General features: G+C 41.6%; 1 protein-coding gene across 3 annotated transcripts; it reads left to right on the plus strand.

Moving 5' to 3' along the window:
- The first annotated feature begins 334 nt into the window (after nt 1–334).
- LOC138650977 (uncharacterized) lies at nt 335–6,241 on the plus strand. Of its 3 annotated transcripts, none has more exons than XR_011315421.1 (5): nt 335–1,178; nt 1,734–2,738; nt 5,125–5,139; nt 5,447–5,570; nt 6,126–6,241. XR_011315421.1 is itself a non-coding variant. In XM_069740870.1 (4 exons), exons 2-3 carry the CDS (start codon nt 2,013–2,015, stop codon nt 5,131–5,133), a joined length of 735 nt encoding a protein of 244 aa, XP_069596971.1. In that variant the 5' UTR covers nt 335–1,178; nt 1,734–2,012; the 3' UTR covers nt 5,134–5,140; nt 5,294–5,403. The 3 variants fall into 3 exon arrangements, 1 of the variants encoding a protein (XP_069596971.1); XR_011315422.1 differs by lacking the exon at nt 6,126–6,241 and adding an exon at nt 5,871–6,108; XM_069740870.1 differs by lacking the exons at nt 5,447–5,570; nt 6,126–6,241 and adding an exon at nt 5,294–5,403 and having other exon boundaries at nt 5,125–5,140.
- The last annotated feature ends 7,030 nt before the right edge of the window (nt 6,242–13,271 follow it).

The following is a 13,271-nucleotide window of genomic DNA, read 5'->3' on the forward strand; positions in this document are numbered from 1 at the left end:
CATAGGGATTGTGATTGTGCTATCGATTTGATTCCTGGTAGTAAGTTTCCTAAGGGTCGACTGTTTAATTTATCTGTCAATAGAATAGAACAACCTCCAGCACACATAAAAAAGGTGAGAAAAGTCTTGTCTTCAATTCACAATGATGCAATTTTATTCATTAATTCTGGGGGTTCACAGCCATGAAACAAAGTATAATGAGAGATTTTCCCAACGTTTTCAATGTTCTAACATCACGAAGGGAGAGACCTTCTCACACCCCCGATCCGGAAAAATTTTCAATATAAATGGCTTTTTCACATGCAATTCCTCTTATGTCATATATTTGATTAAGTGTCCATGCGGTCTCGGGTATGTTGGGGAGACTTCCCAGCATATCCGGGACCGCATATCCCAACACAAGTCTACCATCAGGTGTCAAAAGCTAATGCTACCTATTCCAGCACACTTTGCTGCTGCTGGACATAATGTGTCTCAACTTAAATATCAGGTCATAGAGAGTGTAGCATTACCTAGACGGGGAGGTGATAGGATCAAGAGACTTAAATCCAGGGAATCTTTTTGGATTTTCACATTACAAACACTGGAACCGTGGGGACTGAATAGGGAGTATGAGATCAGTTATTGAATATATTTTGATTATACGTCACAGTGTTTAATAAGTAGGCTGTATGTATATGTATATATATTTGAGTCATTTATTTTTTCTTTTTTATCTTTTCTTTTTCATAGGTTCCTTGATGTATAGGTATGTATCCCCTAAATGAGCGCTTATCTCCTCTTCTTTGGTTTTTTTCTTCCCTTCTTCTCTTTTTATTTTCCTGTTAATATTCTTTGTTTCCTTTCCTCTCATATAGTTTTGCACTACTTAGCGTCAGCATTTTATCTTTTATTCTCCTAGTTCTTTTGATTCCGGTACTATATGAGCGACGCTTTATATGTCTGTGCCTGCGTGGCTTTCTCTCCCTTCTGCTTTACTATATCACTCGGCTTCTCCCGGTGCCATGGTTACGACACATGGGTACTTCTCCTCTCTCTTGTTCGGCTTTTTCCGGGATGACTCGGCTTCACCACATGTGACTGACCGGAGATTACATCAGTGCCCTATATAAGGTCCTTCTACACACTGCTCCATTACTGCTCGGGGAGGCCTTTTCTTATCTTGTTCACCACTAAAGGTATTTATCTTTCACAGCACGCTGAGGCTTGTTTATTTGTTCATTGTTGGTGGTCTTTTTCTTTTTTTCTCCCGGGGACCTCTGGCTCATTATGGGGATACATCGCTACTAACTTTCGTGTGTTTATTTATATCCTTATAGCTTATGTGCTATACATTTTGTGCAGGATTTGTATATTATAGAGCGACTATATACATTTGTACCTCCCCATTCTTATTTTTTCACGGCTCTGACCTCTATTGGGGTGATTATAGACATTTAGTTATTTATTGATTTATTTACCCATTATTTTCTCTTTAGGTTCATTTGGAACCATGCATCATTTATTGTCCTGCCTTCAAGGCCTATATTATGTGAACACCTGGTTTTATGATTAATTTGATAAATGGATATCATATTTACTTTTTTCCATGGTGTTGATTTTGAGAGTTCAGATACATATATGGACTACCAGTATTTTTGTTGATGTTATGTAATAACAGTTCTTGATTTATTATCTGTATTTTCATAGTATACAATTTATTTATGTTGTATTTTTTGTTTTTATTTGTATAGATTGTACCCTTGATAAAGACCTTTTCACGGTCGAAACGTTGGGAAAATCTCTCATTATACTTTGTTTCATGGCTGTGAACCCCCAGAATTAATGAATAAAATTGCATCATTGTGAATTGAAGACAAGACTTTTCTCACCTTTTTTATGTGTGCTGGAGGTTGTTCTATTCTATTGACTTTATTTTTTTCCTCCTAAGCACCTACTTGTATTGAGTGCAAAGTGATCCTGATTATTCATATTGACTTTGTTTTGGTTCACTGCACCTTTAAACCGGATACATGTCATTTAACACTTTATCTTATGGCCCAGCAGAGGCAGAAGAAATTATTTCACGAGTAACTATTCCAGGAGAATTTTTACATACCCCTTCAGAAGAGATCAGATCCCGTGATCTAGAGAGAGAGCTAAGAAGGAAAACAGCCCTCGAATTACACTATGTGACATTAGCTGAGTATCACAAGGTCAAGAGGATACCGAGAGGACTTCGAGTCTCCCTCAGACCCACGCTCTTCCAGGATAGACCGGACTTCTGTCAGAAGTTTGAGAGTATCTTAAACAAATGTTCCATGGATATAATTATTCTTACTATTGAGCATCTTCATAAAGAACTTTCAACGGTCGAGGCACAGGTCACTTCCATTCAACAACAATTAAGTAGCACATTAACTCCTGATAAATTTGATCTTATTTTACAGAAGACCAATAAGACGATTGAAGAATTTAGGTCTCAACTTCAGGAAAGAAAACGATCCAAATTCCTGCGTGACGCCGAGGACTACCACCGGGAACAAGTGTATAAATGGCGGGATATAAACTACTACAGGGAAGGAAGGAGCTACCGTCGTGGCAACTCGTCAACATCATCAGGCTCAGAGAGCGAATTTATGTCTCGCACTCCCCTCCCTTTTTTAGAACAAAGGCGGGGGAGAAGTACAAAAGGCCGACGAGGAGGGGCCGTAGACAACACAGTGCTCGAGAGTTCACGGATACGCACACGATCTCAGGTAGGGACAACCAGATTGTCTACAACATATCATCCTATAATCTCTCACCCACTGAATACAACGTCCTACAAAAAGGACTATCGTTTTGCCCCACCCCCTCCTTCAACGGCTTCATACTAGATCAAGAGCTACATCGTTTTTTTAGGTCTTTAAGATTAAAAGTACATTTTAATAGCAATCCTACTGAGGAAAGGACTGCTGATGTTAACAACTCGAGTCAGTCTGTAACATCATTTCAACTTAAACAATTAGGCCTCAGAGTCTCTAGCAATTACAATCCACCACGCACTTATCATCCTGTTGAGACCTATATTTCACTAGTTAAGAGGGATGTTGAAGCAGACCTGAAATCCATTCAAAAAGGCTCCATACGTATACATAGAAATTTGTCTGTTATAGAAAAAGATGCATTGAGAAATTTGAAAGAGAACAAGCGGATAGTGATTAAACCCGCCGATAAGGGGGGGTCCATAGTGGTCATGGATAAATCACATTACACATCTATCATACAGTCACAGTTGAATGATAGAACCACATATCAGTCAATTGATCGAGATCCTACTTTTGATGTAGCAAGGGAGATACGTTTGATTATAAAAACATATAAAGAAAAAGGTACGATTGACGCCAAATTAAGTGAATATCTCATCAATACCCAACCGATGATACCTGTATTTTACGTATTGCCAAAGGTGCATAAGGACTTAATGAATCCACCAGGACGACCTATTGTGGCGTCAACTAATTCCCTTCTTTCTCCCCTGGCCATCACATTGGATCGTATTCTTACTCCCCTGTTACATAATATTTCTTCATATCTCAAAGACACAACAGATTTTCTATCTAAATTGCACGCCATCACTCCCGTGGTTTCTGGGTGCACACTCGTCACGTTAGACGTGAACAGTTTATATACGTGTATCGATCATCAAAGAGGTATTGCAGCGGTTCAATGGTTTTTGACAGAACATACTGATTTTTCCCCTGATCAGCTTCAGTTTTGTGTGGATTTACTATCCTTTGTGTTACACAAAAACTTCTTTATGTTTGGCGATCAGTATTACATACAAAGAACTGGGACAGCCATGGGTTTGAACATGGCACCGCCATATGCAAACATTTTTATGGCAGCTTTTGAGGAAACTTATGTTTATACACATCCGTTATTTCAAACACATTCTGTATACTGGAAACGGTATATAGATGATGTTTTTATGATTTGGAGGGGGGGAGAGGATCTTCTCCTTCGGTTCGTAAGTGACATTAACACCTGTGTTCCTAATTTGTCATTTTCCATGCAAAAAAGTAATGTATCCATTAATTTTTTGGACACAATGATTACATTAGAAGCTGACGGAAATCTTGATGTGGACCTGTACTGTAAACCAACTGATAAGAACAGTTTGTTGCATTATAGTAGCTGTCACCCTCGACATGTCAAGCAGTCTTTACCTATTTCTCAATATCATCGGTTATCACGGATTGTCTCTAATGAGGAGAAGCAGGCGATACGACATCATGAAATGTCAGTTAAATTCCTACAGCGTGGGTATCCTTTAAGAACACTTCAAAAGGCGACAAATAATATTAGGAACAACAGGGTGAATTTGGGGAGACAAAGAATACCTTTTGTCAGCACGTTTCATCCATATCTTTATAAGATAAAAAACTGTGTCTTACGTCACTGGGATTTGTTGGGTAAAGCATATCCGGGCATCCCGGAATTTAATGACACTCCCATCATGTGTTACAAAAAACCCTCGAATCTCAGAAATCTTTTGGTTAAGGCTGACATTGGGTCCGATAAACCCCATTACACACAAAGGACTCTTTCTACACAGAAGCGAGGTACGTTTCCTTGTCTTCATTGTTTTCAATGTTCTAACATCACGAAGGGAGAGACCTTCTCACACCCCCGATCCGGAAAAATTTTCAATATAAATGGCTTTTTCACATGCAATTCCTCTTATGTCATATATTTGATTAAGTGTCCATGCGGTCTCGGGTATGTTGGGGAGACTTCCCAGCATATCCGGGACCGCATATCCCAACACAAGTCTACCATCAGGTGTCAAAAGCTAATGCTACCTATTCCAGCACACTTTGCTGCTGCTGGACATAATGTGTCTCAACTTAAATATCAGGTCATAGAGAGTGTAGCATTACCTAGACGGGGAGGTGATAGGATCAAGAGACTTAAATCCAGGGAATCTTTTTGGATTTTCACATTACAAACACTGGAACCGTGGGGACTGAATAGGGAGTATGAGATCAGTTATTGAATATATTTTGATTATACGTCACAGTGTTTAATAAGTAGGCTGTATGTATATGTATATATATTTGAGTCATTTATTTTTTCTTTTTTATCTTTTCTTTTTCATAGGTTCCTTGATGTATAGGTATGTATCCCCTAAATGAGCGCTTATCTCCTCTTCTTTGGTTTTTTTCTTCCCTTCTTCTCTTTTTATTTTCCTGTTAATATTCTTTGTTTCCTTTCCTCTCATATAGTTTTGCACTACTTAGCGTCAGCATTTTATCTTTTATTCTCCTAGTTCTTTTGATTCCGGTACTATATGAGCGACGCTTTATATGTCTGTGCCTGCGTGGCTTTCTCTCCCTTCTGCTTTACTATATCACTCGGCTTCTCCCGGTGCCATGGTTACGACACATGGGTACTTCTCCTCTCTCTTGTTCGGCTTTTTCCGGGATGACTCGGCTTCACCACATGTGACTGACCGGAGATTACATCAGTGCCCTATATAAGGTCCTTCTACACACTGCTCCATTACTGCTCGGGGAGGCCTTTTCTTATCTTGTTCACCACTAAAGGTATTTATCTTTCACAGCACGCTGAGGCTTGTTTATTTGTTCATTGTTGGTGGTCTTTTTCTTTTTTTCTCCCGGGGACCTCTGGCTCATTATGGGGATACATCGCTACTAACTTTCGTGTGTTTATTTATATCCTTATAGCTTATGTGCTATACATTTTGTGCAGGATTTGTATATTATAGAGCGACTATATACATTTGTACCTCCCCATTCTTATTTTTTCACGGCTCTGACCTCTATTGGGGTGATTATAGACATTTAGTTATTTATTGATTTATTTACCCATTATTTTCTCTTTAGGTTCATTTGGAACCATGCATCATTTATTGTCCTGCCTTCAAGGCCTATATTATGTGAACACCTGGTTTTATGATTAATTTGATAAATGGATATCATATTTACTTTTTTCCATGGTGTTGATTTTGAGAGTTCAGATACATATATGGACTACCAGTATTTTTGTTGATGTTATGTAATAACAGTTCTTGATTTATTATCTGTATTTTCATAGTATACAATTTATTTATGTTGTATTTTTTGTTTTTATTTGTATAGATTGTACCCTTGATAAAGACCTTTTCACGGTCGAAACGTTGGGAAAATCTCTCATTATACTTTGTTTCATGGCTGTGAACCCCCAGAATTAATGAATAAAATTGCATCATTGTGAATTGAAGACAAGACTTTTCTCACCTTTTTTATGTGTGCTGGAGGTTGTTCTATTCTATTGACTTTATTTTTTTCCTCCTAAGCACCTACTTGTATTGAGTGCAAAGTGATCCTGATTATTCATATTAATTTATCTGTACCTGAGCACGCCGCTATGCGGAGTTACGTGAAGGAGTCTTTGGAGAAGGGTCATATTCGCCCGTCATCGTCGCCATTGGGAGCGGGGTTCTTTTTTGTGGCCAAGAAGGATGGTTCGCTGAGACCTTGTATTGATTACCGCCTTCTAAATAAAATTACGGTCAAATTTCAGTACCCCTTGCCGCTGCTGTCTGATTTGTTTGCTCGGATTAAGGGGGCTAGTTGGTTCACCAAGATAGATCTTCGTGGTGCGTATAATCTTGTGCGTATTAAAAGGGGCGATGAATGGAAAACAGCATTTAATATGCCCGAAGGCCATTTTGAGTACCTGGTTATGCCATTCGGGCTTTCTAATGCTCCATCAGTGTTTCAGTCCTTTATGCATGACATCTTCCGAGAGTACCTGGATAAATTCCTGATTGTATACTTGGATGATATTTTGGTCTTCTCGGATGATTGGGAGTCTCATGTGAAACAGGTCAGAATGGTGTTCCAGGTCCTGCGTGCTAATTCTTTGTTTGTGAAGGGGTCAAAGTGTCTCTTTGATGTTCAGAAGGTTTCATTTTTTCTCCTTCTACTATCGAGATGGACCCTGTTAAAGTTCAGGCCATTTATGATTGGACTCAGCCAACATCCCTGAAGAGTCTGCAGAAGTTCCTGGGCTTTGCTAATTTTTATCGTCGCTTCATTAATAATTTTTCTAGTATTGCTAAACCGTTGACTGATTTAACCAAGAAGGGTGCTGACGTGGTCAATTGGTCTTCTGCTGCTGTGGAAGTTTTTCAGGAGTTGAAGCGTCGTTTTTCTTCGGCCTCTGTGTTGTGCCAACCAGATGTTTCGCTTCCGTTCCAGGTCGAGGTTGAAGCTTCTGAAATTGGAGCAGGGGCTGTTTTGTCGCAGAGAAGTTCTGATTGCTCGGTGATGAAACCATGCGCCTTCTTTTCCAGGAAATTTTCACCTGCTGAGCGAAATTATGATGTTGGCAATCGAGAGTTGCTAGCCATGAAGTGGGCATTCGAGGAGTGGCGTCATTGGCTTGAAGGAGCTAAGCATCGCGTGGTGGTCTTGACTGATCACAAAAACTTGACTTATCTCGAGTCTGCCAAACGGTTGAATCCTAGACAGGCTCGTTGGTCGCTGTTTTTCTCCCGTTTTGACTTTGTGGTTTCGTACCTTCCGGGCTCTAAAAATGTGAAGGCGGATGCCCTGTCTAGGAGTTTTGTGCCCGATTCTCCGGGTTTGCCTGAGCCGGCGGGTATTCTCAAAGAGGGGGTAATTGTGTCTGCCATCTCCCCTGATTTGCGGCGGGTGCTGCAAAAATTTCAGGCTAATAGACCTGACCGTTGCCCAGCGGAGAAACTGTTTGTCCCTGATAGGTGGACGAATAAAGTTATCTCTGAGGTTCATTGTTCGGTGTTGGCTGGTCATCCTGGAATCTTTGGTACCAGAGATTTGGTGGCTAGATCCTTTTGGTGGCCGTCTCTGTCACGGGATGTGCATTCTTTTGTGCAGTCCTGTGGGATTTGTGCTTGAGCTAAGCCCTGCTGTTCTCGTGCCAGTGGGTGGCTTTTGCCCTTGCCGGTCCCGAAGAGGCCTTGGACACATACAGTGGGGAAAAAAAGTATTTAGTCAGTCAGCAATAGTGCAAGTTCCACCACTTAAAAATATGAGAGGCGTCTGTAATTTACATCATAGGTAGACCTCAACTATGGGAGGCAAACTGAGAAAAAAAAATCCAGAAAATCACATTGTCTGTTTTTTTTAACAATTTATTTGCATATTATGGTGGAAAATAAGTATTTGGTCAGAAACAAACAATCAAGATTTCTGGCTCTCACAGACCTGTAACTTCTTCTTTAAGAGTCTCCTCTTTCCTCCACTCATTACCTGTAGTAATGGCACCTGTTTAAACTTGTTATCAGTATAAAAAGACACCTGTGCACACCCTCAAACAGTCTGACTCCAAACTCCACTATGGTGAAGACCAAAGAGCTGTCAAAGGACACCAGAAACAAAATTGTAGCCCTGCACCAGGCTGGGAAGACTGAATCTGCAGTAGCCAACCAGCTTGGAGTGAAGAAATCAACAGTGGGAGCAATAATTAGAAATTGGAAGACATACAAAACCACTGATAATCTCCCTAGATCTGGGGCTCCACGCAAAATCCCACCCCGCGGGGTCAGAATGATCACAAGAACGGTGAGCAAAAATCCCAGAACCACGCGGGGGGACCTAGTGAATGAACTGCAAAGAGCTGGGACCAATGTAACAAGGCCTACCATAAGTAACACACTACGCCACCATGGACTCAGATCCTGCAGTGCCAGACGTGTCCCACTGCTTAAGCCAGTACATGTCCGGGCCCGTCTGAAGTTTGCTAGAGAGCATTTGGATGATCCAGAGGAGTTTTGGGAGAATGTCCTATGGTCTGATGAAACCAAACTGGAACTGTTTGGTAGAAACACAACTTGTCGTGTTTGGAGGAAAAAGAATACTGAGCTGCATCCATCAAACACCATACCTACTGTAAAGCATGGTGGTGGAAACATCATGCTTTGGGGCTGTTTCTCTGCAAAGGGGCCAGGACGACTGATCCGGGTACATGAAAGAATGAATGGGGCCATGTATTGTGAGATTTTGAGTGCAAACCTCCTTCCATCAGCAAGGGCATTGAAGATGAAACGTGGCTGGGTCTTTCAACATGACAATGATCCAAAGCACACCGCCAGGGCAACGAAGGAGTGGCTTCGTAAGAAGCATTTCAAGGTCCTGGAGTGGCCTAGCCAGTCTCCAGATCTCAACCCTATAGAAAACCTTTGGAGGGAGTTGAAAGTCTGTGTTGCCAAGCGAAAAGCCAAAAACATCACTGCTCTAGAGGAGATCTGCATGGAGGAATGGGCCAACATACCAACAACAGTGTGTGGCAACCTTGTGAAGACTTACAGAAAACGTTTGACCTCTGTCATTGCCAACAAAGAATATATTACAAAGTATTGAGATGAAATTTTGTTTCTGACCAAATACTTATTTTCCACCACAATATGCAAATAAATTGTTAAAAAAACAGACAATGTGATTTTCTGGATTTTTTTTTCTCAGTTTGTCTCCCATAGTTGAGGTCTACCTATGATGTAAATTACAGACGCCTCTCATCTTTTTAAGTGGTGGAACTTGCACTATTGCTGACTGACTAAATACTTTTTTGCCCCACTGTATCTCTATGGATTTTATTTCGGATCTCCCCGTCTCTCAAAGAATGTCGGTCATTTGGGTTGTTTGTGATCGCTTCTCTAAGATGGTCCATTTGGTGCCCTTGTCTAAATTGCCTCCCTCCTCTGATTTGGTGCCATTGTTTTTCTAGCATGTGGTTCGTTTACATGGCATTCCAGAGAACATCGTTTCTGACAGAGGTTCCCAGTTTGTTTCGAGGTTTTGGCGAGCCTTTTGTGCTAGGATGGGCATTGATTTGTCTTTTTCCTCGGCTTTCCATCCTCAGACAATGGCCAGACTGAACGAACCAATCAGACCTTGGAAACATATCTGAGATGTTTTGTTTCTGCTGATCAGGATGATTGGGTGTCCTTTTTGCCTTTGGCTGAGTTCGCCCTAATAATCGGGCCAGCTCGGCTACTTTGGTTTCGCCGTTTTTCTGCAATTCTGGGTTCCACCCTCGTTTCTCTTCAGGGCAGGTTGAGTCTTCGGACTGTCCTGGTGTGGATACTGTGGTGGATAGGTTGCAGCAGATTTGGACTCATGTAGTGGACAATTTGACTTTGTCCCAGGAGAAGGCTCAACGTTTCGCTAACCGCAGGCGCTGTGTGGGTCCCCGACTTCGTGTTGGGGATTTGGTTTGGTTGTCATCTCGTTATATTCCTATGAAGGTTTCCTCTCCTAAATTTAAGCCTCATTTCATTGGTCCATATAGGATTTCTGAGGTTCTTAATCCTGTGTCTTTTCGTTTGACTCTTCCAGCTTCTTTTTCCATCCATAACATGTTCCATAGGTCATTGTTGCGGAGATACGTGGCACCTGTGGTTCCATCTATTGATCCTCCTGCTCCGGTTTTGGTTGAAGGGGAGTTGGAGTATATAGTGGAGAAGATTTTGGATTCTCGTGTTTCGAGACGGAAACTCCAGTATCTGGTTAAGTGGAAAGGTTATGGTCAGGAAGATAATTCCTGGGTCTTTGCCTCTGATGTCCATGCTGCCGATCTGGTTCGTGCCTTTCATGTGGCTCATCCTGGTCGGCCTGGGGGCTCTGGTGAGGGTTCGGTGACCCCTCCTCAAGGGGGGGTACTGTTGTGAATTCTGTGGCCAAGCTCCCTCCTGTGGTCGTGAGTGGTACTTCGGCTGGTTCTGTCTATGAGCTTCCTTTGGTGGATGAGAGTGGTACTGCGGCTTCTGAGTTTCCTTCCTCAGGTGATGAGGTTAAGTCGTTGGGTGCTGCTCTATTTAACTCCACCTGGTGCTTTGATCCTGGCCTCCAGTCAATGTTCTAGTATTGGTCTTGCTTCCTCCTGGATCGTTCCTGTGGCCTGTCTATCCTGCATAAGCTAAGTTCTGCTTGTGTTACTTTTGTTTGCTATTTTTTCTGTCCAGCTTGCTATATTGGTTTTTCTTGCTTGCTGGAAGCTCTGAGATGCAGAGGGAGCACCTCTGTACCGTTAGTCGGTGCGGAGGGTCTTTTTGCCCCTCTGCGTGGTTGTTTGTAGGTTTTTGTGTTGACCGCAAAGCTATCTTTCCTATCCTCGGTCTATTCAGTAAGTCGGGCCTCACTTTGCTAAATCTATTTCATCTCTGTGTTTGTATTTTCATCTTTACTCACAGTCATTATATGTGGGGGGCTGCCTTTTCCTTTGGGGAATTTCTCTGAGGCAAGGTAGGCTTATTTTTCTATCTTCAGGGCCAGCTAGTTTCTCAGGCTGTGCCGAGTTGCATAGGGAGCGTTAGGCGCAATCCACGGCTACCTCTAGTGTGGTGTGATAGGATTAGGATTGCGGTCAGCAGAGTTCCCACATCTCAGAGCTCGTCCTATGTTTTTGGTAATTGTCAGGTCACTTTGTGTGCTCTGAACTTCAAGGTCCATTGTGGTTCTGAATTACCTGTTCATAACACACTAGGTGCCTTAGCTGTGTGCAAGGCATCATGATATCTGAATATTACCAAAGAATTATGGGTTGCAATGAAGTTCCTAGTGTCAGGTTTGCTTCCTAGAACATGGGTCTTCTAGCAGGACAATGACCCCAAACATACTTCAAGGAGCACCCAGAAATGAATGTAAACAAAGTGCTAGAGAGTTCTTAAGTGGCCAGAACCAATACATGTCTATTTGGAATGTGGTCAGAAGTATTGAAATCACATTGTTGTAGTGAAATGACTCCTCGCTCTTGCTATCAACACGAGAGAATCCTGACAGTGTGAGGATTCAGAATTCTGAAGTGATTGCAGACCTTTAGCACAACCTAGATAGCCACCTTTAATTATAAAATTAAGCATTAAAGCAAGCCCAATCCTAGCAGCATGTAATATATTCACTATCAGGATTTGGCTCTGCTTGCTAGTTCCAGAGGTCATCACATGACCACACATATGTGATTTTCATACTTATAGTCGCAGGCTGATTAGCTTATTTTACTGCTTCTCTCAATTAAGCATGGGCTATATTTTTTCACTGAAAATTGAGAGAATTAAGTTAGTTAGCACATAACTATAAGTATGAAAAACGCATATGAGCAGTCACATGACGACTACTCAAACTGCTTAAGCTATGCATAAGAATTTTTGCCTCAGGTGCCGGAAAACCTAGACCTGTATCTGCTCTGTATTAATAAATGTCTTTTATGAGAGGTAAGAACAAGAAAAGTAAACTGTAAAATCTATAAGAAACACAAACTGTGGACACAAGGATAATATAAAGGCACATGCTCAACACGTTGTATGCATCCTTGCTAGAGAGAAGCAAATTGATCGGTGAAATTTGAGTTGAATTTCCTGAAATTCATGGTTTCACCCAATTCCAAATATTTTGATTTGATTCACGGTTCTCAAAACAAATACTTGCCGACACATTTCCCACACTGCTGAAGCATCAAAGAGCATCTCATCATTTTGAATTGCCACATGGGCCTCTCTATAATGCCCTACAGCTATGACATCTAGCGGATGATCATACCTTGTAAAGTACCTGCTCCATCACAGATCAGCGGTTTCTAGTAGAGCACAATTTTTACGGCAGAGCCGTTTACCATCTTCAGAGTCGCTTGATAAGTCTGTTTCCCTGTAGAGTGTAAGCTATATGGTGAGCGGGGTTCTCTATCGCCTGTGGAGGGTAAGCTCTTATGGTCAGTGAGATCCTCTCTCTCTCCTGTAGAATGTAACCTTATATGGTGAGTGGTGTCCTCTCCTTCTCTCCTGTAGCGTGTCAGCTCTTATAGTCAGTGGTGTCTACTCTCTTTCTTGCCTGTAAAGTTCAAGCTCTCATGGTCAGTGGGGTAATCTAATTATCTCTCTTGTCTATAAAGTGTAAGGTCTCTGGTTAGCAAGGTCCTCTTACAAGTCAATCTCCAGAGATCTTGCTGTTCATTTGTCTACGGTGTGCAACATAATCAAGAAGTTTACAACTAATGACACTGTAGCTAATATCCCTGAATGGGGACGGCAGAGAAAATTTGATGAAAGGTTGCAATGCAGGATAGTCCATATGGTGGATAAGCAGCCCCAGTTGAGTTCAAAAGAAATTCAAGTCGTCCTGCAAACTAAGGGTGCATCAGCATCAGCGCAAACTATTTGTCGACATTTGAATGAAATGAAATACTACAGCAGAAGAACCAGCAGGACCCCACTGTTAAAGGGAACCTGTCACTTGAATTTGGCGGGACCGGTTTTCGGTCATATG

Source organism: Ranitomeya imitator, chromosome 10 (assembly GCF_032444005.1).
Source record: "Ranitomeya imitator isolate aRanImi1 chromosome 10, aRanImi1.pri, whole genome shotgun sequence".
Classification (NCBI taxonomy): Eukaryota; Metazoa; Chordata; class Amphibia; order Anura; family Dendrobatidae; genus Ranitomeya; species Ranitomeya imitator.